Here is a 23,258-nt window from a genome sequence, read left to right on the forward strand (position 1 = left end):
CAAGATCTCTCAGCTACTTATGAATTTGTGTTCAGGCACACCGAATCCTCTTTCCACTCTAGCCTGCAGGCCCTTCCAGGTGAAAATCCTTTGGTAAGTTAAAAAGCATTAACATGAATCTGTCTAATGCCCAACCCTCCTACTACCCCCTTAAAACTCAGAAAACAAAACTCTAGTGAATCTGTAATTGAGGAATTTCAGGTGGCACACCCTGGATGGTACCAGTTAGGCTCAGCCTTTGAAACCAATTCCCAAGGAAGGCCTTTAATTTTCTAAGGATTTTTCCAGAGTTCTCTCCCTGCTACCCACATGTTCACCCCAACAGCCAGACCAAAGAGAGAACTGTGTGACTTTCCCTCTGAGAAATAAATAGCATGTGAATCACTTTCTCCCAATCTCATTCTTGTGGCAGGCACACACTGACTGCCCACCCACCATGTGCCACCTGGGCAAAACAGGAATACTAAGAAGGAAGAAAGTTTTATGTTAGGTAAGAGTGTGACTCAGGGCTCGCCTACTTTTTTTTTTTTTTTTCAAAGTGGTGACCTGGCAATTGTAGGCTGTGACAATGATGTGCCCTGGCTCCACTTGTAATATAGTGAGCTCTGTCTCTTGAGGTGTATGATGGTGGCAGTCCACCCAGCCCCGATCCAGAAATGTTAGATGACTTGCGTCTGAGGATAAGATATACCCTATGACACGTTTAAGGTAGAAAAATAGAGTCAATCACCGCCCCAGGTCACATTAGATCAGCATCAATGCAGTTTTGGTATCTTAAATTCTCTCTCTGTAAAGAAGAGGTGTAGAGAAGGATTAAAAGGACAATTCCAAATAAGATTCGGATGCCAATGCAATACACTGTAAAAACGAGTTTTTCCTTTTCTCTTGCAATCCTAAAATAGTAAACCCTTGATAGTTCACTGATAATTTAAGCCCCTCCTTCTTTCAGCCCACCCTTTCACCCAGAAACCACAGGCTTTGCTCAGAGAGAAGGGTCTGGGTTTGTTTCGGTTTTGTTGTTGTTTTTTCCAACTCTTCTGCCTGCCACTCTAGTACCTCTGAAGAGGGGGCAGCGACCAGGAAAAGTGACGCGCGACTGTTTTCCCATCCCAGCCAGTCAGGGCTGAATCATCCCAACTTCACTGCATTTTCCCCCTCGGCCAGCCCCATTCTTGATTTTCCCTCGAAGAATATATCTTGTACTTAAAAGGAAGAGTGGTGGGAGACAGAGAGGCGGAGAGGCGGAGAACAGGAGCGGGGTGCAGGGCGTGGAGGGCTGTCCCGCTCCGAGTCAGCGTTGCCGCGGGGCCCGCCGCTGCAGGGCCGCGAGCCCAGGAATGTGCGGTGGGACAGGCGGGCGCGGGGCGGGCTGCAGCGGCGGGCTGGACCAGGCGGCGCGCACCTGAGCGCCGGGGGCGGGGCGTCGGCGGGCACGACCCCCCGCACTGCGCGCCGCGCCCCTCGCGCGCCGTCTCGGCCCTTTCCGCCCGCGCTTCGGCGCCGCTCGGTTCACCTCCCGCCCCTCGCACCCTCCCTCTCTCCTTCCCTCTGGCCCGGCGGAGCCGTGAGATCTGGCCGAGAGTTTGCAGCAGCTCCTTCCGCGCCGCCGGCCGGGCTTACCTGGACGCCTACTCCCAGACCCCACGCCTCGCCCTCCACCAAAACTCTTCTCAGGTAAGGGGCTGCTTGGGCCGCCGGAGCTCGACCCTCGAGGCGGCTGGACAGCTGGTGTGTGTACCCGTCCCGCCTCCTCAGCGAGCCTCCTAGGGGCTTCGCGCCTCGCCCAGGAACGAAGGTGTTGGTGGTGGGGACCTTGGCCCACGGTGGCCGGAGCGAGGGGCAGGAGGTCCGACGGGCCGACAGGTGGAGGGGTCTGGCCCTGGTCCCCCGACCGCCGCAGGCGCAGACCCCGGTGGGGATGGGGCAGGCGGGCCGGGGGTGGGGACAGGCCCTTTTCTCCTCCCCTCGAGGGGCGGCGATCGTCCAGGCCCGCTGTGTAGGTGCGTCGGAGAAACTTTGCAGGGTGGGGACTCGGCAGCCACTTGCCGGCGGGGACTGGGCAGAGCGCTTTGCGGGGGGGCGGGGGGCTCCGAGGCGGGCCGGCGGGCAGACCCTCCGGCCGGGCGAGGGACCTAAACGCTTCTCTTCCCCGCCCCCTTTTGTGTTTCCCCTCAGACTCAGCGGGCACCGGGGGAGCCTCGGCCGCCCCCACGCCCGGGGGTCGTTCCCTCGCATCCTCCCGGCCTCGGGAAGGCAAAGGCGGCGGCGGCGGCCGGAGCGGGGCTGGGCGGCCTGAGGTGAGAGCCCGGCCGGCCCCGCTGGGAATATGGCGACCGGTGGCTACCGGACCAGCAGCGGCAGCACCACAGACTTCCTGGAGGAGTGGAAGGCGAAGCGCGAGAAGATGCGCGCCAAGCAGAACCCCCCGGGCCCGGCTGCTCCGAGCGGGGGCGGCAGTGACGCGACCGGGAAGCCCGCGGCGGGGGCTCCGGGCACCTCGGCCGCAGCCGCAGCCAACGAGCTCAACAACAACCTCCCCGGCGGCGCGGCCGCACCTGCCGCCCCCGGCTCTGGGGGCGTGAACTGCGCGGTGGGCCCCGCGGCGCTGCCCCGGTCCACCCCCGGCTCCCGGCGGCCGGACGACGAGCCGCCCCCCACGGCCACCGCCGCGGTCTCCGCCTCAGGGGCACCGCCGGCCCGGGGCGACGAGGAGGAGCGGGACGGCGCCCCGGAGAAAGGCAAGAGCTCGGGCCCCAGTGCCAGGAAAGGCAAGGGGCAGATCGAGAAGAGAAAGCTGCGGGAGAAGCGTCGCTCCACCGGCGTGGTCAACATCCCCGCGGCAGAGGTGAGCGGGCGGGGGCGGCGGGGGGGAGCTCCCCCGGCTCCCGGGCCGCCGAGTTTCCCCGCTCTAGCCCGTCCGGTATTACTTAATCCTTTCACCGGGTTAGGCAGGCAGGGGGTGATGGAGTTTTACTCGGTGCTTCCTGGGAACTTCCCCAAACCCCAAGTGGGACACGTGCTTTTCAGGCTTCCTGGCTGAGGTCTCAAGATTCAGGATCCTTCTCTTTAGCGGTGGAAAGACAAAACTCCAAAACTTGCCCACCTAGGGTTGTTTGTTTTCACTTAATCAGTTAAAAAAATTGATTAATGGCGATTACGACATACTAAGTTTGGTTTCCCACGTGTCTATCTGAAGTTATCAGATTGTTTATCTCTTTTCTCTTGACAATGTTTAATAGCACCTGTAAAAAAACGTGTCCTTAGCACTATCCAGCACAACTTTTTCAGTGTATCCAGATGAGAATATCCAAATAAAGATAATACTATTTTATCTATAAACCAGCTTTGGGGAAGAGCGCTCCTCAGCCCCCCACCCCCCTCCTCCCACCCCGCAGTTAATTCTGAGTGATAGGACAATAGGAGGAAAGTTGTAGTAATCCATAATTCTTTTTGCTAAGATGATCTTTCCTTGTATTTAAATATTTGGCTCTGTATATTGCGGAAAAGAGTTGTGGTAGGGGTTTTGTTTTTGTTTTGTATTTTTGAGCTGTCTCAACATTCCTGCAGGCAGCAGCATCTTCCTATTAGAGTGAGTGGTGAAACATTTTTACTTAATGTGTAACCGCACCTATCTCTGCCCTCAAAAAAAAAAAAAAAAAAAAAAAGTCCTAAACAATTTTGGTTACTTTAATAGAAGCGCACTGGTTTTGGGAAGTGATTACACAACTTTGTTTCACCCAAAGTAGTTGCATCTTTTTCTCATTGGCTCTTTAGTTTTTTAATTTTTTAATTTTTTACATTTTTTTACTCGTGGTTTTCTAATTTATTCAACTTTGATGACCAGTAAATAAGAATATACTACCTTTAATTGCGATTTAAGTAAAAGAATTCGCAGTAAGTTAGGGTGTGTGTGTCAAGCATACCCAGCTTTTTAAGTGTTAATATGTTTTCCATACCTGGAAAATTACGGTTTGTCTTTGAAGGATATATTTTTATATGCATGTTTCAGACAGATTTTTATCAGCCAGCAGAACTGTCCTCTGTGGTTTGCTACTTGCACAAAAGATCTGTTATTCATTAAATTGCTTTAAAAGGAATTTCATGAGAGTGGTAATCAAATTTCTAGGGGTTTTTTTTTATTTTTTTTTTTGTTTTTTTTTTTTTAGTTAAAAATATGAAGATTAAGGGGAAACTAAAGACAAGGCTTTGGAAAAGTTACATTCCTCAACTTTATTTTTAAAAGTAGCTGATGGTCCAAATAAAAGAATTAGTCATTTCAATCTTTTCCTCATTGTTCATCTGACAGGGGTCTTATTTTGGGAAATATTTTGGCAGATGTTAAACTTCATTTTTGTCTGGCTGCTTATGCTAGAATTGTTACTTTTCAAGTACCTTTTTTGTTTTTGTTTTTAACAAGGGTAATGTTTACTGGGGGAAATCGGTGTGGTGTATATTATGAGATCCTAAGAAACATCCTTTGTTAATACTGCTGCTTTGGGTTAGAGAACATAGTGCTGAGAATGTAGATGACTCCCCACTACAATTGAGTCTAATACTCTGGAATGTTTTTCGTTTGGGTGTTGGCAACTCCTAAATTTAATCTTCCTTAAAAACAAACTGCTCAGGGTACCATTTTTTGTCTGTGGAATTTGAACCTTTTTTATTGAATAGGGAATTGAAGACTGCTTTCTTTTTGTGGTAACTATGGTTCTATCTGTTGCTGGTGTAGGACGCAACAAAACATGGTAATGTTTTACTGCAATATCTAATTAGCAGGCATACTTCTTAAGGGCCTTTTCATTTTCATTTAAAACAACTTAAGTCATTCAGATTATTTTAATAGTGGTAAATACATGACACAAAACTTTAAAGGTGGGCCATCTTTATATCTTTAGGTTGTTGTAGGTGATTGTTTTTTTAGAATTGTGCGCTATTCATTTCTCGTAGTAGTTTCAACATTGAGAATGTCAGTTGCTGTGGAGTTTCTTGTGTAATACAACTTAGCAATCCTGGTTTAAGAAGTCATAATATTTTTAAAATTTTTCAGGTTTGCAAATATAATAAAAACAAAATCACCAATGTGTCATTTAGGTGTGGACTTGTCCTCTTATATAATGTTGAGAAAGACTTTTATTTTCAGGCAATATTCTCAGCCAAGTTTATATTAGAAGAGTAGCATGTAACTTATATGCAAAAGCCTATTTTAGTGGTTGATAAACATTAAGCTCCTTCAAGAAGTATTTATTAAACATCTGTGTGACACATTGTGACTTTCATTAACTTATTTTAGTAATTACAGAGTATTATAAAATTGTTGTAAAGATACCTGACAACAGCTGAAGACACCACAAATAGCTAGAAGATAGTTTCAGTGAGGAAGCAAGTCAAAAACTTAAAGTGTAGATGGGGATGGGAAACTGGAGGGGGGAGATACTGCTTGTAATAATTTTAATAAAAAGTGCAAATATTCAGTTGTTGGACAAACTTTAGTTCTCATTTACTGAGGTAAAGATTATTTTAAAAATGTTTTTTTCTAAATTTTTACTTTATTTTGGGGGGCAGTAGCCCAAATTGGATAATTTGGATGTGACATACCTCCTGCCAGTCATTTTGGTATATGTTTATTAGAACAGTCAGATGTTTATTACATGTCTGTTTTCAAGGCACTATTGTAAGTGTTGTAGAAAAAGAAGAGTAAGGCAGTGTATATTCTCAAGGAGCTGAACTATAATCCAGGAGGAAGGATAAGGCATAATTATATGAAAAAACTTAAGTACTGAGTTAACAATTGAAAAGCCATCTTAACACAGCAAATTGTTTATTAGAAATATTTTGTGTTTAGGGGCGCCTGACTGACTCGGTGGAGCGTGCAACCCTTAATCTCACAGTTGTGAGTTCAAGCCCTCATTGGGTGTGGAGATTACTTAAAAAAAATCTCTATATATTTTGTGTTTAGAGGAAAGTGATGATTGGGCTGTGAGAAGCTACTGAGGATGAGGGTCTTGAGCTGAGACTTATATTTCTGTAGTTATATATTTAAACATATATTCACACATACATGTGTATACCTGTTTGTATAGTATTTTAAATATCAGAGTGCAGTGGTTCTTAATTGGAGCAAATTAAAATCATGTGAGGATCTTAAAAAAAATGCTCCCCCTGGAGAATACTTGCCCTCTCCCTCCCTGACTCTGTTTTGATTTAATGGGTCTGGGATGGATACCAGGCATTAATATTTTGATAAACTTCACATGTGATTCTGCTGTGAGTCAGGGTTCAGAACTATTGGGCTGCAGTCTGGGGATAGAGAAGTGAATAGGACACAGGCCTTGTCCATAGGGCCTCTCAAGTAATATAGGGAACTGTGGTAAAGTACAGCGTTAAGTACAGCCTGTTTCCTGGGCAGGGTATCTAACTTGTGGAGGGGATAGTTGAGGAAGGATTGCTGGACAATACCACTCCAGTTTTCAGAGTGCTTATGAAGATATAATAATTCACTAGGTCAAGGTCAACTGGCACTGAAATTTTGATTTAAATATAAAGTTAATATATATGAAAACTTACTATTTTCATAGTGATTGGCTAGAGTGCTTTATGTGTTGTTTTAATTCATGCTCACAGCAATCCCAGGTGGTAGTTATAGTTTCTCTTTTTATCCTCATTTCCAGAAGATAGAATGGAGACTTAGAGAATTTAAATGACTCGGGATCACATGGAAGGTGAATAAGTGGTAGAGCAATATTTAAATGTTTGTGTGTGTGTGTGTGTGTGTGTGTGTGTATGTGCATTTTGGGAAAGTGTTTTTAGGAATTAACCTACTCTGGGGCCACCTGGCTGACTCAGTTGGTAGAGTGTGTAATTCTTAATCTCGGGGTCATGATTTCAAGCCCTATATTGAGTGTGAAGCCTACTTAAAATTAAAAAAAATAAAAAATAAAAAAAGAACCTATTTTGCATTATTTAGTTTATTTCCCTATAGCTTTTTATTTTTTTTTCTCTCTTTATTAGAGGTTCTCCTAAATAATTTAAACAACTGATTGGGGAAGACAGTAAAAGGAACTGAATAGAAATAAAGGTCAAGTTTGTAGACTCAGACATTGCTTCTGACTCTAATTTATAGTTGGCTTGGCAAGATTTTGAACACTAGGTCACCAGCAAAGTCTGTTTTGGCTAGAAGTCAGAAAATGTGTCTTTGTTTTTACTTAAGTGATACATTGTTTTTCTGTCAAGATGGGGCTAAACACCTGCCCTGTAGTTTGAAGGAGCATGTGATATATAGAAAGCACTTTTAAGTGAGCACAGTTTTAAGTTACAATTATTTAATGTATTTATTGAGCATTATGTAGGACAAGTTCTACTTAGTAAACCATGTAAATCCAGGTAGATTAAGAAATGCCTTTCGGTATGCCCAGTATGTTCCAGACTGTCTACCTTTCTATGTGATGAGTCAGAAGAGGAACTAATAGTGACTCAGGTTGGGGAAAATTGAACTTGTGAATAGGATAGATATAGCAAAAACATTAAGACTGCTTAATAAGATATGAAGCCCAACTTCCCTAAATGTTTGAACTCATTGATGAAGTAAATTAAAATTTTAATATTATTAGGATTTGTAAAGAGTCATCTAAGCTGAGATGCCTTTTTCTATAAAAATATGTAATTAAAATAGATAACATTTATGGTGTGCTTATTAAGTGCTAGGCACTGTTCTAAGCACTTCACATGTATTGGTGCATTTAATTCTCACTACGACCCTATGGGAAGATGGAGGAGAGCAAGTAAGTATACTTGCTTCGAGTCACAAATGTGGTATGGAGCAGAGTAGAGATAGTCTGCCTTTAAACCATCTTACTGTATTTCAGTGTATTGATACTTTATACCTAGTTTAAGAAAGACAAAGATAATTTTAGCAGTAAACTAGAAGATGCTAACATGTGACTATAGAATTTGAAAATAGCCCTGTAATAAAAGGCAGATAAAGTTGAACTTTATTAGAAAAACTTGAGAGCAAATAAACAGTAACATTAAAATTCTTATTTAAAATCACTGTCAAGGGTTGCGTGGGTGGCTCAGTCAGTTAAGCATCTGCCTTCGGCTCAGGTCATGATCCCAGGGTCCTGGGATGGAGCCCTGCATCGGGGCTCCCTGCTCAGTGAGAGCCTGCTTTTTCCTCTTCTCCCTGCTGTTGCTATCTGTCTCTGTCTCTCTCAAATGAATAAAGAAAAAATCTTAAAAAAAAATCACTATCAAACTAGTGGCTTTATTTATGCTCTTTATTATTTGTGCATTGGTTTTTAGCACCTGTGATGTAGGCCAGAAAATTATGCTGTTTAGTAGCAAGGCTAATATATGTTTTAGAAGTTTAAAATGATAGATTAGAGTTTCAAATTTTTTGAGTGCTTTTTTCTTTTTAAAAAGTGAGATATAATTCATTGATTATAAAATTAATCCTTTAAATTATTCAGTTCAATGGTTTTTAATGTATTCACGAAGTTGTGCTCTAAGTGCTTTTATATTTTCATCTTAATTTTTCATTATGTTTTTAGAACATGTGGTACCTAAGTTTTAGCTTCCCACCCTATAAAATGCAGCAGTATTCAAATAATTCAATCTCAGCTTTTCTTGCATCTCACAGAGAAAATGATATTATGGTAGAATTTTCTCCATTTTATATTTCTTTAAACATCTACCATTTGTTCATATAGGAGTTTAGTATAAGAGGTATTTAATTAAACTGAATGTAAAATTTTTTAAAAATTAAATTTTTAGGGTGCCTGGGTGGCTCAGTTGGTTAAGTGACTGCCTTCTGCTCAAGTCATGATCCTGGAGTCCCAGAAGGAGTCCTGCATCTGGCTCCCTGCTTAGCAGGGAGTCTTCGCCTCCCTCTGACCCTGCACCCTGTCATGCTCTCTCTCTCTCTCTCTCTCAAGTAAATAAAATCTTTTAAAAAAATTAAAATTTTAAATAAATATAAAATTTTTTAAAAATTAAAATTTTACATATCTTTCAAGGAGCTCTGCAAAGCTCTGCTATCTAAACATTTGGGAACTTTGATTCAAAGTTTAAAAAAAAAAAAAAAAGAATTTTAAACCACCTGAAGTCTTAGTGATGTTACTTAAGTCAGTATCATAGTGGCTTGGGGATGTGGGGATTAGGACCACCTGTACCAGTATCACCTGTGTTGTTTATTTGGAATGGAAATTTCTGGGATCCAGCTCAGTCTGGGGAGAGGGAGAGGTTACTGAGACTGCAGAGTCTTAACATGTTCCTGAGTGATTCTTGTACACCCTAAAATTTGGGAAGAACTGACTTAAATGCCCTGTAATGGTTTACTGATCTGTCAAATGAAATTGATACTGATTATCTAACAGGATTGTTACAGGAATCAAATAAAATAATGTTGGTATATGTGTTCTAAAAATGATAAAGTGATAAATTATAGTTACTGTGTGGTTATATCGATAACTGTTGATGTCTAATGGAAATTTCTTATTGGGATGTTAAATTCTTTTTTTTTGTTCCTTCTAATTAAAAACTTTAAAAAAAATTTTTTTTGAGATTTTATTTATCTGTTTAACAGAGAGAGATCACAAGTAGGCAGAGAGGTGGGCAGAGAGAGAGAGAGAGGGAGAAGCAGGCTCCCTGCTGAGCAGAGAACACGATGAGGGGCTTGATCCCAGGACCCTGGGATCATGACCAGAGCTGAGGGCGGAGGCTTTAACCCACTGAGCTACCCAGGTGCCTCTAATGAAAAACTTCTTAAACATTTTAATGAAGATAACTTGAACTACTTGGAAATTCAAAGCACCTTAAACATTTATGAAAAATGTTGCATCTGCCTTGCTTATTTTGAATTTGTTAGAAGCATAGACTATAGAAAAAAAAAAAACCCAAAACTCTACCTTAATATGTAATTTGAACTTTCATTCATTGTTCATTTTTACATATTTTTAAGGGAAGGTGTATAATCATGTTTGTAAGTGTATTTAATACTTAGTGGTTCAAACTCTTAAATCAGGTTTTGTCCATCTTATCACAAAATATTCCCAACTGCATGATTTTTTTCTCTTGTTCACTATTACATATTAAATCTATAGGCATTCTTAGCTAGCCAGTTGATTCTTAAAATATCTGGTTTTGCTGAGGGAACTTTTCAGTTTAAATCTTAGGCATTTGTGTTTATAGCCATAGACATACTGTATAGAATCAAGCCTTAGCCATCTTTCATATTCTTTTTGGGTTACTTAAAAATACACTAGGCACCATGTCTGAATGAAATTGTAGGAACATGTAGTTTCTACACGTGGCAAAATTACATATCTCAAAAGGTAGAAACTGCTCCAGTGAGTTCAAAACCTAGTATGTGAAAATTGGATAATAAATAAATATTCTGAGATAGTCTAGAAAATTCCTTCACCAAATTCTGTGGGTCATAAGGTAGTTTTCAGTAATAGTTTCTTTTTGTTTTATAGGGCTGAATTTTTTTAAAACAGTCTGTTGTATTCTGAAGGTATTTTAGGGTTTTGCTGAAATGAATGGAAAGGAGAGAATTTACAGATTACATTTCTGTAATAGTTAAAATTGTGTTTGCAGTTTCTTTATATAAACTCTAGAGGACTAGCTGAATAAGAAATAAAAATAATACAGTTTGAAATATAGGGTGAAAACATGTTTTATAATAAAATTAACTTTAAAAGATGCTATTTAATATTAAGCTTATGGACATAAAGTGAAATTCACAAGTTACACAAAGTATGTAATGACTTTGTATTGCTTTTGGAATTTCGTGCAGAACATTTTAATTTTTATTATTTATTTATTTTGTTTTATTTTTAAAGATTTTGTGTATTTGACAAAGACACAGCAAGAGAGGGAACACAAGCAGGGGGAGTGAGAGAGGGAAAGGCAGGCTTCCTGCTCAGCATGGAGCCTGATGGGGGGCTTGATCCCAGGACCCCAGGATCATGACCTGAGCTGAAGGCAGATGCTTAACGACTGAGCCACCCAGGCACCCCCAGAATATTTTTAGTAGTACTTTAAAAAAGAATGGAAATCAGTTTGAAAAAACAGTATTAACATTCAGAATATGGTACTTGAGGAATAAAAAGTAAGATTGTATTAGCTGCAGTAGTCAAAGAGGTTACTTTGGGTTTCAAATTCTTGGCAGGACTTGATATCCTGTAGTGCAGGCAAAAATTGATCCACACTAAACTTACATAATCTTAATTTTTTCTGCTGGTAAAAGTAACGTTTAAAAAAAATGGAATATGTTCATTTTAGTTCCCTTGTAGAAATACAGGAAAAGATAAACATCACCTGTTATCTTATTTATATAAATATTTGTTTCGGATCCTTTTTCTCTATATCTGCGTAAAAAATGGAACCACACTATACAGATTTTATGTGCACTTAGTAGTCATTCATTGTGAGTTTTTTATGATGGTGTTCTTCAAAAATAAGAATGGATTTTTTTAAAAAATGAGTTTCAGGTGTGCAATATAGGGATTATTTGTGGTGAAATACTAATAAGAAAATTCTGACTGTTTTGAGTGTACATTCAGTGGTATTAAATATATTCATATTACTGTACAGTTATCATCACAGCCCATCACATTACTTTTTTCGTGTTGTAACATTGAAACTCTATACCTATTAAACAATAACTCCTCATTCTGCCTACTTAGTCCCTGGCAACTACCATTATACTTTCTGTCTTTAGGGATGGATATGGTTGTGTTATTTGGTATTATAATACTTGAGCATTACTTCATTGGTAAAGGACTCTGTTGCTTCTTTGCTCTATTATGTAGCTGTCTGATTGGCAGATAAGTAAGTTGTCTTAAGATAAACAGATATATATTTTTTGTTTTCATGTATTTGTTTCCTGAAGCGTTCTTCAAGACAAGTGTTTGGGTCTTTCAAAGCACCTCATAGATACTAGGACCTTCAGATTTTTGTGAGGGATGCCCAATTTTTTCAAGATTGATTTATTTATTTGAGAAGGAGAGAGAGAGAGGGCAGAGGGAGGGAGAGAGAAAGGATCCTCAAGTGAACTCCCAGCTGAGCATGGATCCCAGCATGGGGCTGGATCCCAGGACCCTGAGATGATGACCTGAGCTGAAATCAAGAGTTGGACACTTAACTGACTAAGATGCCCCATGCCCATTTTTTTTTTAAACCTCCTCTGTGGCCTTTGATTTCAGTGGGAAATTGGTGATCACAGTTGCAGTAATTATAAGTGTGTGTAAGTTGTAATTCAACCTAAAAGCTCCTAATTATACATGCAAAATCACACAATGAAAACTATAGGACATAAGGAAAAATGGAGTTTGGGGTCATAATACTCAAAAATTTTGTCAGTAACATGTAAAAAGATAGAAATATAATAAAGAGCAGCACAATTTTACACATGTTGAATGGTTAAGAAATATGTAAATACTACAATAAATAGGAAACTCGACCTTGAAAAAAACCCGAGTTTTCTTATAGAAGTGGGTGTCAAAAGGGTGACAATTTGTGAAATGTTGGAAGAAGGGTTATCTGAATTGGACTGAAACTGTTAACTCCAGATGTGGATGGGTTCCTACACCAGGAGTGAGCTGGCAGATATTTCAGATGTGTGTGTTCTGTGTCATTCTGTGTGACTGGGTTGCATTTTCTGTGCTCACCTAGTGTTTCTTTCAGTTGCATGTAAGCAGATGTGGTATTTGTATTATGCTCGACTTGCTCCCTAATATATCAGTTGTGTTGGAACAAATAAATCAGTTTTCTAAATAAATATTATAATGTATATGTAAATATCTGTATGTATACATCTATTTATACATTTATGTGCACATCCTCGTTCATCCAAAATATGTGAAACAGTGGCTTGAGAAATTCAATCTAAGTAATGAGACGGAGAAAGGGCTAGGGAGCAGGTGTGACTAGAGATAAGAATACTTATTTAAGAGTATAATAATACTGATTGCTAGGGCAATGGCAGTTAGAAAAGGAAAGGGGTGGATGGATTAAGAGGTATTTCATTGGTGTTAGAAAATTATGTAACAGTGTTTTGAGCTGGAAAATTCCTCCTCAACCTTCCTGCCTCTAGCTGAGGGTAGCACACACCTACCTTCCCACCCTCCAGGGCTACCTGTACCCGGACTCCTCCTAAATCTTGCTTATTGTTTTCCTTCTTTCTTAAATACATCGACTTTCCCTCTTGGTTTGTTCATCTTGCCATGAAGAACTGTTACCTTAATTCTGCTTCACTTTCAACTTAATTACTCAAGTTGCAGTATTGTTTTCACCTGTTAACTTCCATTTCATTGCTCATTTCCTGTTACCTCATTGAAGTTGATCTCTACAAGGTTGCTTGTGACCTCCTAATGGCCAAATGAGATAGCTTTTTTTCTACTTTCAGCCTATTTGACTTCCCTGTAGTATTTGCCCTTGTCATTTCTCTCCCTTGGGTGCTACAGCATTTTTGTTAGATTCTTTTTTACTTGGTTTACTCAGAAACATTTGAGTGCCTGCCATTTGCCCCAAGCTCAGTGCTAGATGATACATAGATGAATTACATACTCACCAGTCTTTAAGGAACTTTCTGTCATCTCTCAGAGAAAATAATTTTTAGTTCAGGCTCCCATAACCATACCATAGTCTGGGTGGCTTACGAACAACAGAACTTTATTCTCACAGTTCTGGAGGCTGCGAAGTGTCAGGCAGCAGCAGAATTGGTGTCTGGTGAGAGCCTGGTTCCTGGTTCACTCACATGGTGGAAGGGGTCAGAGAGTTAGCTTTTATCAGGGCACTAATCCCACTCATGAGGGGCCCCATCCTTATGAGCTAATCTCAAGGGACCCACCTTCTAATATTGTAATATTGGGGGTTAGGGTCTTGACATAGAAATTTTGGGGAGACACATTCCAAATAAATGGAATTTGGTATAATGAGAGCTCTGATAGAGAAAAGAACAGAGTACTGAACTAGCTCCGAAAAGGGAGCAATTAGTTACAGGAGGGAGTCAAGGAGGGCTTTACATAAGATAAAGTAGTATTGAGCCCTGTGTCTTGACTGATAAGAAGGATTTCCCAATTGGAGAGGGGAGACTCGGTAACATTTTGTGTGGAGGAACTAGCATTTGTGAAGGCACAAAGCCAGGAAATAATAACATTCTATTACAAATATATCTCCTCTGTGCCCTGCATTGTATTGGGGGATTTCCATGTGTTAATTCTAATCTTCACATTGATTCACAAGGTAGATTTTAAAAATATATTCCTCGTTTTACAAGATGCCTCGAAGAAGTTGTGACTTGCCCAGAGGCCATACTGGCAGAACTTGGATTTGACTCCAGATTTGTTTGGGTGCCAGTGCATACACATGGGTTGTCACTGTTGGAAAGAGGGAGGGATATGTTCTAACAGAGGAAACTTTGATGTTCAGAGAATTCTTGGTGGGGAGTGAATGGAGAATGGCTGAAGAGGAACTGAATGTCATGCCAAGGAATTCAGACTTTATTCTGCTCTTCTTCTGTTAGTGTTGTTGTCTGGGTATTTCCTTCCTCTTTCCATACCTGTATATCTAGTAATGCTGACTGCTTCTGGAACGGAAAACTTTAGCCTGCCTAATTTGAAGTCATTAAGAGGATCTTCTTGTTCAGAGGCAGGTATCTGTTCAAAAATAATAAACAATATAAAATCAGGTAAAAATTATATGCATATAATAGAATAAATAATTCTGAATTTCCATATAGGTTAAAAAGAAATGAGAGGATAACCTCTAAGCAGAGTTGTGCCCAAGTAATTCTTTTTATTACAAAAATAATTCTGTACTGTAGGTAGATTTGGGAGTGGCGTTTTTAGTGGAGTAGGATGGAGGAGATGGGGACTCTGATGGTATTAAATTGCCAGATTCTGTACTGAGTGTTATCATGAAGAAGTTTATAGTTTAATATTGTCCCTGGGTTTAGATGTGGCCCGGTACTTGATGTGAAAGGTGATGTTTTTTCCATTCCCACTTTCTTACGATTGATCTTGTGATATAGATTCTTGGGATACAGGCGTTAAAGGGTGAGCATTGCCTTTGAATCGTTTCTCACATACTATTTGCTCAACTTCCACAGATGCTCCCCGCCTGCCCCCTTATCCCACAGATGCTCCCTGCCTGCCCCCTTATCCCTTCTGCCTCTGTTATCTTAGAGGAAGTAAAGTGCTTCTCCTAATGATGTTTTAGGAATAGTATTTATTTTTGGTGATGTAAAGGTAATGCCTGCTTCTTTGTAGAAAATTAGAAGTAAAATTAGCAAAAACAGGATTGTGCAAAGATCAGCTATAGATTACTATATCAATTTGACATGTTTTTCCATTTTTATTTTTACACAGTGGGATTAGACATGTTTTTCCATTTTTATTTTTACACAGTGGGATTATATTCTGTGTACATTTTTAGAAACTTAAACATGACCTATCATTGAACATGGCCAATAATAATATTATTATTTCCTTTTAAACTTTTTGGAAGAGATGTTAATTGCTGAATATTTTTTGCTTCATAATCATAACTTCCCACTGTCCAGTGGTAACTCTTACTTTATAGTTTTGGCATATAATTCTTGAGTATAAAAAATATATATCCAGGGGCACCTGGGTGGCTCAGTGGGTTAAGCCGCTGCCTTTGGCTCAGGTCATGATCTCAGGGTCCTGGGATCGAGTCCCGCATCGGGCTCTCTGCTCAGCAGGGAGCCTGCTTCCCTTCCTCTCTCTCTGCCTGCCTCTCTGCCTACTTGTGATCTCTCTCTGTCAAATAAATAAATAAAATCTTTAAAAAAAAAAATATATATATATATCCAGAAATTTTAATCATTCTACAAATACTATTAAACCTTTTTGTTTTCAGTATCTCATGAGCATCTTTGTATGCCAGCAAATATATACCTGTGTTGTTATTGTTGTTGTTGTTTTTTAATTTATTTTTATTTTTTAGTAATCTCTACACCCAGTATGGGGCTTGAACTCACAGCCTGGAGATCAAGAGTCATGTGTTCTGATTGAGCCAGCCAGGTGCCCTACTGTGTTGTTGTTACTCTTAATATAGAATATTTCATAATATGATGTTCTGATAAAGCTACCATACATTTACTGCAGTCTTAGTACATATTTTATTTGACTTTTCAGTCTCAGTACGTAATACATGTTAGACACTGATGTAGGCCTTTTGGGCATATGAATTGCTGTATCTGTTCTGTTACCTGCACTCAGGATTTGAATGTGCTATATAGTTCATCATTTTGTCCTTGAGCAAGTTATCTAATTTGGAGAAATATGTATTATGTAGGATAATTTTGAAACATTAAAGAGAAATGTATAATATAATAAAGTGTTAAATGTTATGCCATGCTGTTAGTACAGAGAGCCAGGAAGTTTCATGGAGTGAGTGTGAGATTTGAGCTGATCTTGAGGGACTATAAGAAGTGGACGCATAAAGAAGGGAGTCATTATTTCAGACTGAGAGAGCAGGGTGGGTAAAGTTACAAAGGTCAGAGTTAGCAACTTGATTGGAATCAGTGGTTTATATTAGGAAATAATAATAGTTAGGGAGCAGAATTGTGAAGGATCTTAAAAACTGGGCTGAAAATTTTAGGCTTGATGTGTCAGCCTAAGGAGAACCTTAAGTAGGATATGTTCATATTTGTGACACCAGGAATTTAACAGGATCAGCTTGGTAGTGATGTGTAGAATAGGTTAGAGGAAGGGGAGAATGTAAGTAAGGAAATGAATCGGGAGGTTGTCATACACAATGGGGAGACATTGTATGTAAAAACCATTAGAACATTGTAGTAGAATATAGTTCATTAACATTCTTAGTTTTATGTCTTGTTTAATTGACTATTACTGTCTTCAGTTGGAGTGCTTAGGGGGGCTTATTATGAGTCACATGAATATTTCAAAGATAATAAACCAGAAGTCACTTATACTACAAACTGGCTTTTAGAATATTTTATTATTTAGATTGTAGGTGGAGAGAAAGATATTTGTCTCTTAGGATAAGCAAGCCATGTTAATAAATAGGTAGCATTTGCATGCTTACTGGGCCTGGCACTATTCTAAGCCCTTTATGGGTATGAACTCACTAAATTTTTATTCTTATTTTTATTTTATTTATTTATTTTGAAGGTTTTATTTATTTATTTGACAGCACAAGTGCGGGGAGCCAGGGGGAGCAGCAGGCGGGCAGAGAGGGAGAAGTGGGCTCTGAGCAGAGAGCCAGACACGGGGATTGATCCCAGGACTGTGGGATCATGATCTGAGTCGAAGGCAGATGCCTAACCAGCTGAGCCACCCAGGTGCCCTGAACTCACTAAGTTTTTAGAAAAACTCCAGGAAGGTAACTGCTATATGTTTTACTGATGAGGAAAGTGAAGTACAGAGATGATAAGCCATATTGAATTTCTGATTTGAAGAATTAGATGCCAACTTTGCCTCTTCACCCCCATGCTTTCAAGTTTACAGTAGGAGCAGTATCACCTTTCAGCATTAGCCTGAGCAAAGTTGACATCCTTATATTTAACTTGCTTTCAGGTTTTTATTTTATTAAAGATTTTTTTTTATTTGTTTGTCAGAGAAAGCACAAGCAGTGGGAGCGGCAGGCAGAAAGAGGGAGAAGCAGGCTCCCTGCTGAGCGAGGAGCCTGATGAGGGACTGGATCCCAGGACTCTGGGATCATAACCTGAGCCGAAGGTAGATGCTTAACTGACTGAGCCACCCAGGTGTTCCATCTTTCAGGTTTTTAATTAAGTAGTTTGTTTTAAGAGATTTTTTTCTCTTTCCTGCTTATTTTGAGGTAAAAGCTGCATGTGAGAGAGGCATAGCAAACGATTTGGAAAGATATCCGTGGACTGATTAATAGTGATTATCTCTGGATGGTTGAATTGAGGAGATTTTTGTTGTTGGAATGTTCTTTGTGTAATCTTTCTTTGTTGAGATTTTCTCTGTGACCTAAGGCATGGGAAGTTTCTGTAGATACTCCAGGAGTATTTGAAAAGGTGTGTATTTTCTGAGTATGGAATTCTGAGTATTTTCTGTTAAGCCAATCTCCCAAATTATGCTCCACATCATTTAACCTTACTTATTTCTGTCTTGTTTGATCTGTTGTTTCTTAGACGATATACTGATGTTAATTGCTGTTGGCTTGTCAATTTCTCCTTGAACTTTGACAGAATTACATTTTATAAGCAGAAGGTTAATGGAAAAAATACATAACTATAAAATCTCAGTTTTCAAACACGTAGTAGAGGGATACAGATATTAAAATCGGTAGTTTGGTTTGATGTTTCTTTCTTTCTTTTCTTTAAAGAATCTATTTATTTAGGGAGAGAGCATGAGCAGGGGGAGGGTCAAAGGGAGAGGGAGAGAATCTGAAGCAGATTCTGTACCAAGTGAGGAACCCAGCGTGGGGCCTACTCCCACTACCCTGAGATCATGACCCAAACTTAAACCAAGAGTTAGATGATCAACTGACTGAGCCATCCAGGTACCCCTAATGTTACTTTCAGAGCTCTACCCTGGATGATCTGAACCACTTATATTAGATTATAGTAACATGTTGGAGCAGTCTTAGGTTTATAGGGAAATTGAGTAGAAAGTAGAGAATCCCCATAGAAGGCTCCCTACCAAGCAAGGAGCCCGATGCGGGACTCCATCCCAGAACCCTGGGACCATGACCTGAGCAAAAGGCAGACACTTAACCAACTGAGCCATCCAGGTGTCCCTATTTATTTTTAAAGTAAGCTATATACCCAACATGTGGCTTGAATTCCCAATCCTAAGATAAGAGTATGCTTTGAGAATCCTATGGACTGAGTCAGCCAGGCACTCTGAATGAGTTATTTTTAGTGTTTTTGAAGCCAATTGATATTTCTGTGAAGAATTTTTACTCTTAACTAATTGGAATTTTTTGTTCAAGAAAAAAAATTTATAATAATAACTCATAAAATGGGTATTTTAATGTTAAGATGTTTCATCCATTTAATTTTGGTTCCAGGACCAGATTTGATAGCTTTTTTTAATAGGCTCTATATTTTATTTTTAGATTTTTTTTTAATAAGGTTTTTAATTTATTTATTATTAGAGAGAGCATGAGCAGGGCAGAGGTAGAGGGACAAACTGATTCCTGGCTGAGCCAGGAGCCTGACACAGGGCTTGATCGCAGGACTCCTAACCAACGGAGCTTATTAACCAGCTTAATCAACTGAGCTTAACCAGTTGAGCCACGTAGGTGCCCCTAGACTTTATATTTTAGAGCAATTTTATACTTAGAGCAAAATTGAACAGAAGATACAGAGATATCCGATGTATCTTCTGCCCCCACCTATGCATAGGTTCCTCCGTTATCAGTATCACCTAACAAGAGTGGTATATTTGTTTAGAATTGATGAATCGCACTGACACATCATTATTACCAAGTCTGTATTTTATGTTATGATTCATTCTTGGTTTTGTACGTTCTGTGAGTTTGGACAAATGTATAATGTTATGTATCCATTGTTATAGTATCATACAGAGTAGTTTCACACCCTTAAGAATCCTTTGTGTTGGATCTCTTCAGCCCTCCCCTCCCCACCCTTGGCAATCACAGATCTTTTTACTATCTCCATAGCTTCGTCTTTACCAGAATGTTATATAGTAGGAATCATGCAGTATGTATTCTTTTCATACTGGCTTCTTTCACTTAGTAATATGCATTTAAGTTTCCTCCATCTTTTCATTAGCTCATTTTAGTGTTGAATAACATTCCATTGTCTGGATGTACCACTCTATCCATTCACCTACTAAAGAAGATTAGTTCCAAGTTGTGGCAATTATAATTAAAGCTATTATAACCATCCATGTGCAGTTTTTTCTGTGGACATAAGTTTCAGTTTCAGTTCCTTTTTCTTCTAAATTTTCAGTTTCTTTAGGTAAATACCAAGGAGTGTGATTGATGGATTGAATGGTAAGAGTATGTTTAGTTTTATTTATTTATTTATCCATTTTTATTTATTTATTTGTTTTAGAGAGACAGAAAATGTGTGCATGAGTGCAGGGAGAGGGACAGAGGGAGAGAGAGGATCTCAAGCATACTCCCTGCTGAGCAGGGAGCCTGAGACGGGTCTCCATCCCAGGACCCTGAGATCATGACCAGAGCCAAAACCAAAAGTCCTATACTTGACCAGCTGAGCCACCTAGGCACCCAAGTGTATAGTTTTGTAAGAAACTGTCTTCCGTAGTGGTTGTACTATTTTGTATTCCTATGAACAGTGAGAGTTCCAGTTGCTCCATATCCTTGACATCGTTTGGGGTTGTCAGTGTTTTTGATTTTGGCCATTCTGATTGATAGGTATCATGCCTATGTAATTTTAATTTGCATTTCCCTCTGACATGTGATATGAAGCATCTTTTCATATGCTTATTTGCGATCTGAATGTCTTTGGTGAATTGTCTTTTAAGGTCTTTGGACCATTTTTTGGTTTGTTTTCTTGCTGCATTTTATGAGTTCTTTGTGTATTTTGGATAACAGTCTTTTATGTTTTTTTTTGTAAATGTTCTTTTCCATTCCTCATTTTCTTGACTGTCTTTTTCAGAGTAGAAATTTTTAATTTTAATGAAGTCTTAGCTCATCACTTATTTCTTTCATGAATTGTGTCTTTGGCGTTAGATCTAAAAAGTCATTGTAAAACCTAAGATCATATAGGTTTTCTCCTATATTAGTAATTTTCTTTCTTTCTTTTTTTTTCTTTTAAGATTTTATTTACTTATTTGACAGAGAGCGAGCACGGGAGTTACAAGCAGGGGGAGTGGGAGAGGGAGAAGCAGGCTTCCCACTAAGCCGGGAGTCTGATGTGGGACTTGATCCCAGGATCCTACCCTCATGACTCGTACCAAAGGCAGACGCCCAACCACTGAGTCACCCAGGCCCCCTATGTTAGTTATTTTCCAGGAGTTTTATAGTTTAATGTTTTGTACTTAAGTCTGTAATCCACTTTGAATTAATTTTTTTGGAAAGTTGTAAGGTCTATGTCTAGATAGAATTTTTGCATATGGATGTCCAGTAGTTCTAGCACCATTTGTTGAAAAGATTGTCTTTGCTCTATTGTATTGCCTTTGCTCCTTTGTCAGGTGGACTGTATTTACATGGATCTATTTCTGGGCTCTCTGTCTATTCCATTGCTCCTGTTTGTCTATTCTTTCAGCAGTGCCATACTGTCTTGATTATTGAACCTTTATAGTAAATCTTGAAGTTGGGTAGTGTTGGTCCTCCAGCTTTGTTCTTCTCTTTCAGTATTTTGTTGGCTGTTCTGGGACTTTTGCCTCTCCAGAAACCAGTTTGTCTATATCCACAAAATATTTACCGCTGGAATTTTGATTGGGCTTTCATTGACTTTATAGATTAGTTGGAAAGAACTGACATCTTGACAGTGATGAGTCTTCCTAACCATAAATAGGGAATATCTCTCCATTTATTTTAGCTTTTCTTTGACAACTCTCATCAGAGTTTTGTGGTTTTCTTCATATAGATTTTGCATATATTTTAGATTTACATCTAGGTTTCTTATTTTTGGGGGTGCTAATGGAAATGTGTTTTTGTTTCAAATTCCACTTGTTTATTGCTGATGTATGGGAAAATGATTTTTTTGTATTATGTATTCTGCAACTTTTCTATAATTGCTTATCATTTTTGGAATTTTTAAAAAAGATTTTACTTACTTATTTGAGAGTGAGAGACTGAGCATGAGGGGGGAAGGTGGGAGGAGAGGGAAAAGCACACTCATCTGCTGAGGAGAGAGCCAGCCCAATGCGAGGCTTAATTCCAGAACCCTGGGATCATGACCTGAACCATAGGCAGATACTCAACCCACTGAACCACCCCATTTCTGGTGCCCTATTTCCAGCATTTTTTTTTGTTGTTGATTCTTTGAGGTTTCTATATAGACCATCATGTCATCTGTGAACAAAGACAGTTTTATTTCTTCCTTTCCAATCTGTATACATTTTCTTTTCTTACTGTATTAACTAGGATGATAGTTCATTTTTTAGGTTTAAATTATGTGATTCCATGGTAGTCTTTGAGAATATAGTTTTGAAAACAAACAGAAAAACCCTTTTGTAATTTTCCCTTGTATTTTTCTCTTGGCCTTGGTTACATACTATTAGTTCTTTTTTTTTTTTCTTTTTTAAAGATTTTATTTATTTATTTGAGACAGAGAGAGAGACAGACTGAGAGAGCATGAGGGGGAGGTCAGAGGGAGAAGCAGACTTCCCTTGGAGCTGGGACCCTGATGTGGGACTTGATCCCAGGACTCCAGGATCATGACTTGAGCTGAAGGCAGTCGCTTAACCAACTGAGCCACCCAGGGACCCTATCAATTAGTTCTTTAAAACTTTTTGTTGTTTTGTATAAATTGTTTACGTTGCTAAAATGGAAAATATTAAAAATGTGCTCTGGTTCAAGGAATGAAAGTGTGATTAACAGCTTTCTTCCCTATTTTGAAGACAGATTATTCTGCTTTTTGTCCATGTATAGGTTAAAAATACTGAGTTTTTTCTTGAAAAGTGATCATTAAAAACAGACTAACTACCATCGATATAGAATAATTTATCTTAATTTTTCAATTAATTTTCAGTTAATCTTTCCATTTATTATATGATTTGTTTTTTAAAGTTATTTAAACTTTATTCAGAGTTATTCAACTCCGGATAGATTATTGATAGAGTTGCTTCTTTTGGAGGTCTTGGAAGTGCAACTTTATATTGGGAAAGATGATAGATGCTGGTTTGTTTGTTTGTTTGTTTAGATGTTATTTAAATATATTTCTTAGTTACTTAAGTTCTGTGAGTCTGATGACTTTTTTTCCCCAAACCAATAATCAGAATGTAAGACCTGATGACAAGATAGGAAATTTGAAATGTGGATGATCTTAGATAAATGGACATGGTCCTATTTGAGAATATGGCTTACCCTTTCCTTCCATGCAGGGAAAGAGTGAAGCCTTTGTGATTCATAAGTTTGTCATGCAGATTACTTTTAAAAAACAAGTAATATCATGTGCAAGAAACTCTAAATTTAAGATTATTGATTTTATATCTTTATTCTTTACATAGTCTCCAGTTGGTGGCGTATCTTATAGATAACTAAAGGCAGTAACTTTTAGGGCTTGCCTTTCAACAACTCTAGGACTGAAGACTTCAAATCAAAATGTGAAAACTAATCAATCTTTGATGTGTCTGCAATAGAAA

The 23,258-nt window shown here is 39.2% G+C and overlaps 1 protein-coding gene across 1 annotated transcript in view; it reads left to right on the top strand.

Moving 5' to 3' along the window:
• The first annotated feature begins 2,274 nt into the window (after positions 1 to 2,274).
• The window catches only part of LOC111142254 (pro-apoptotic WT1 regulator), a 112,061-nt gene continuing 91,077 nt past the window's right edge, over positions 2,275 to 23,258 (top strand). The window contains exon 1 of the mRNA XM_022495299.1: positions 2,275 to 2,845. Within this exon, the coding sequence (XP_022351007.1) occupies positions 2,327 to 2,845 (519 nt within the window). The 5' untranslated portion in view covers positions 2,275 to 2,326. The remainder of the gene's footprint in view (positions 2,846 to 23,258) is intronic.

This window comes from Enhydra lutris, unplaced genomic scaffold, assembly GCF_002288905.1.
Source record: "Enhydra lutris kenyoni isolate GAN:26980312 unplaced genomic scaffold, ASM228890v2 scaffoldscaffold7, whole genome shotgun sequence".
Lineage (NCBI taxonomy): Eukaryota > Metazoa > Chordata > Mammalia > Carnivora > Mustelidae > Enhydra > Enhydra lutris.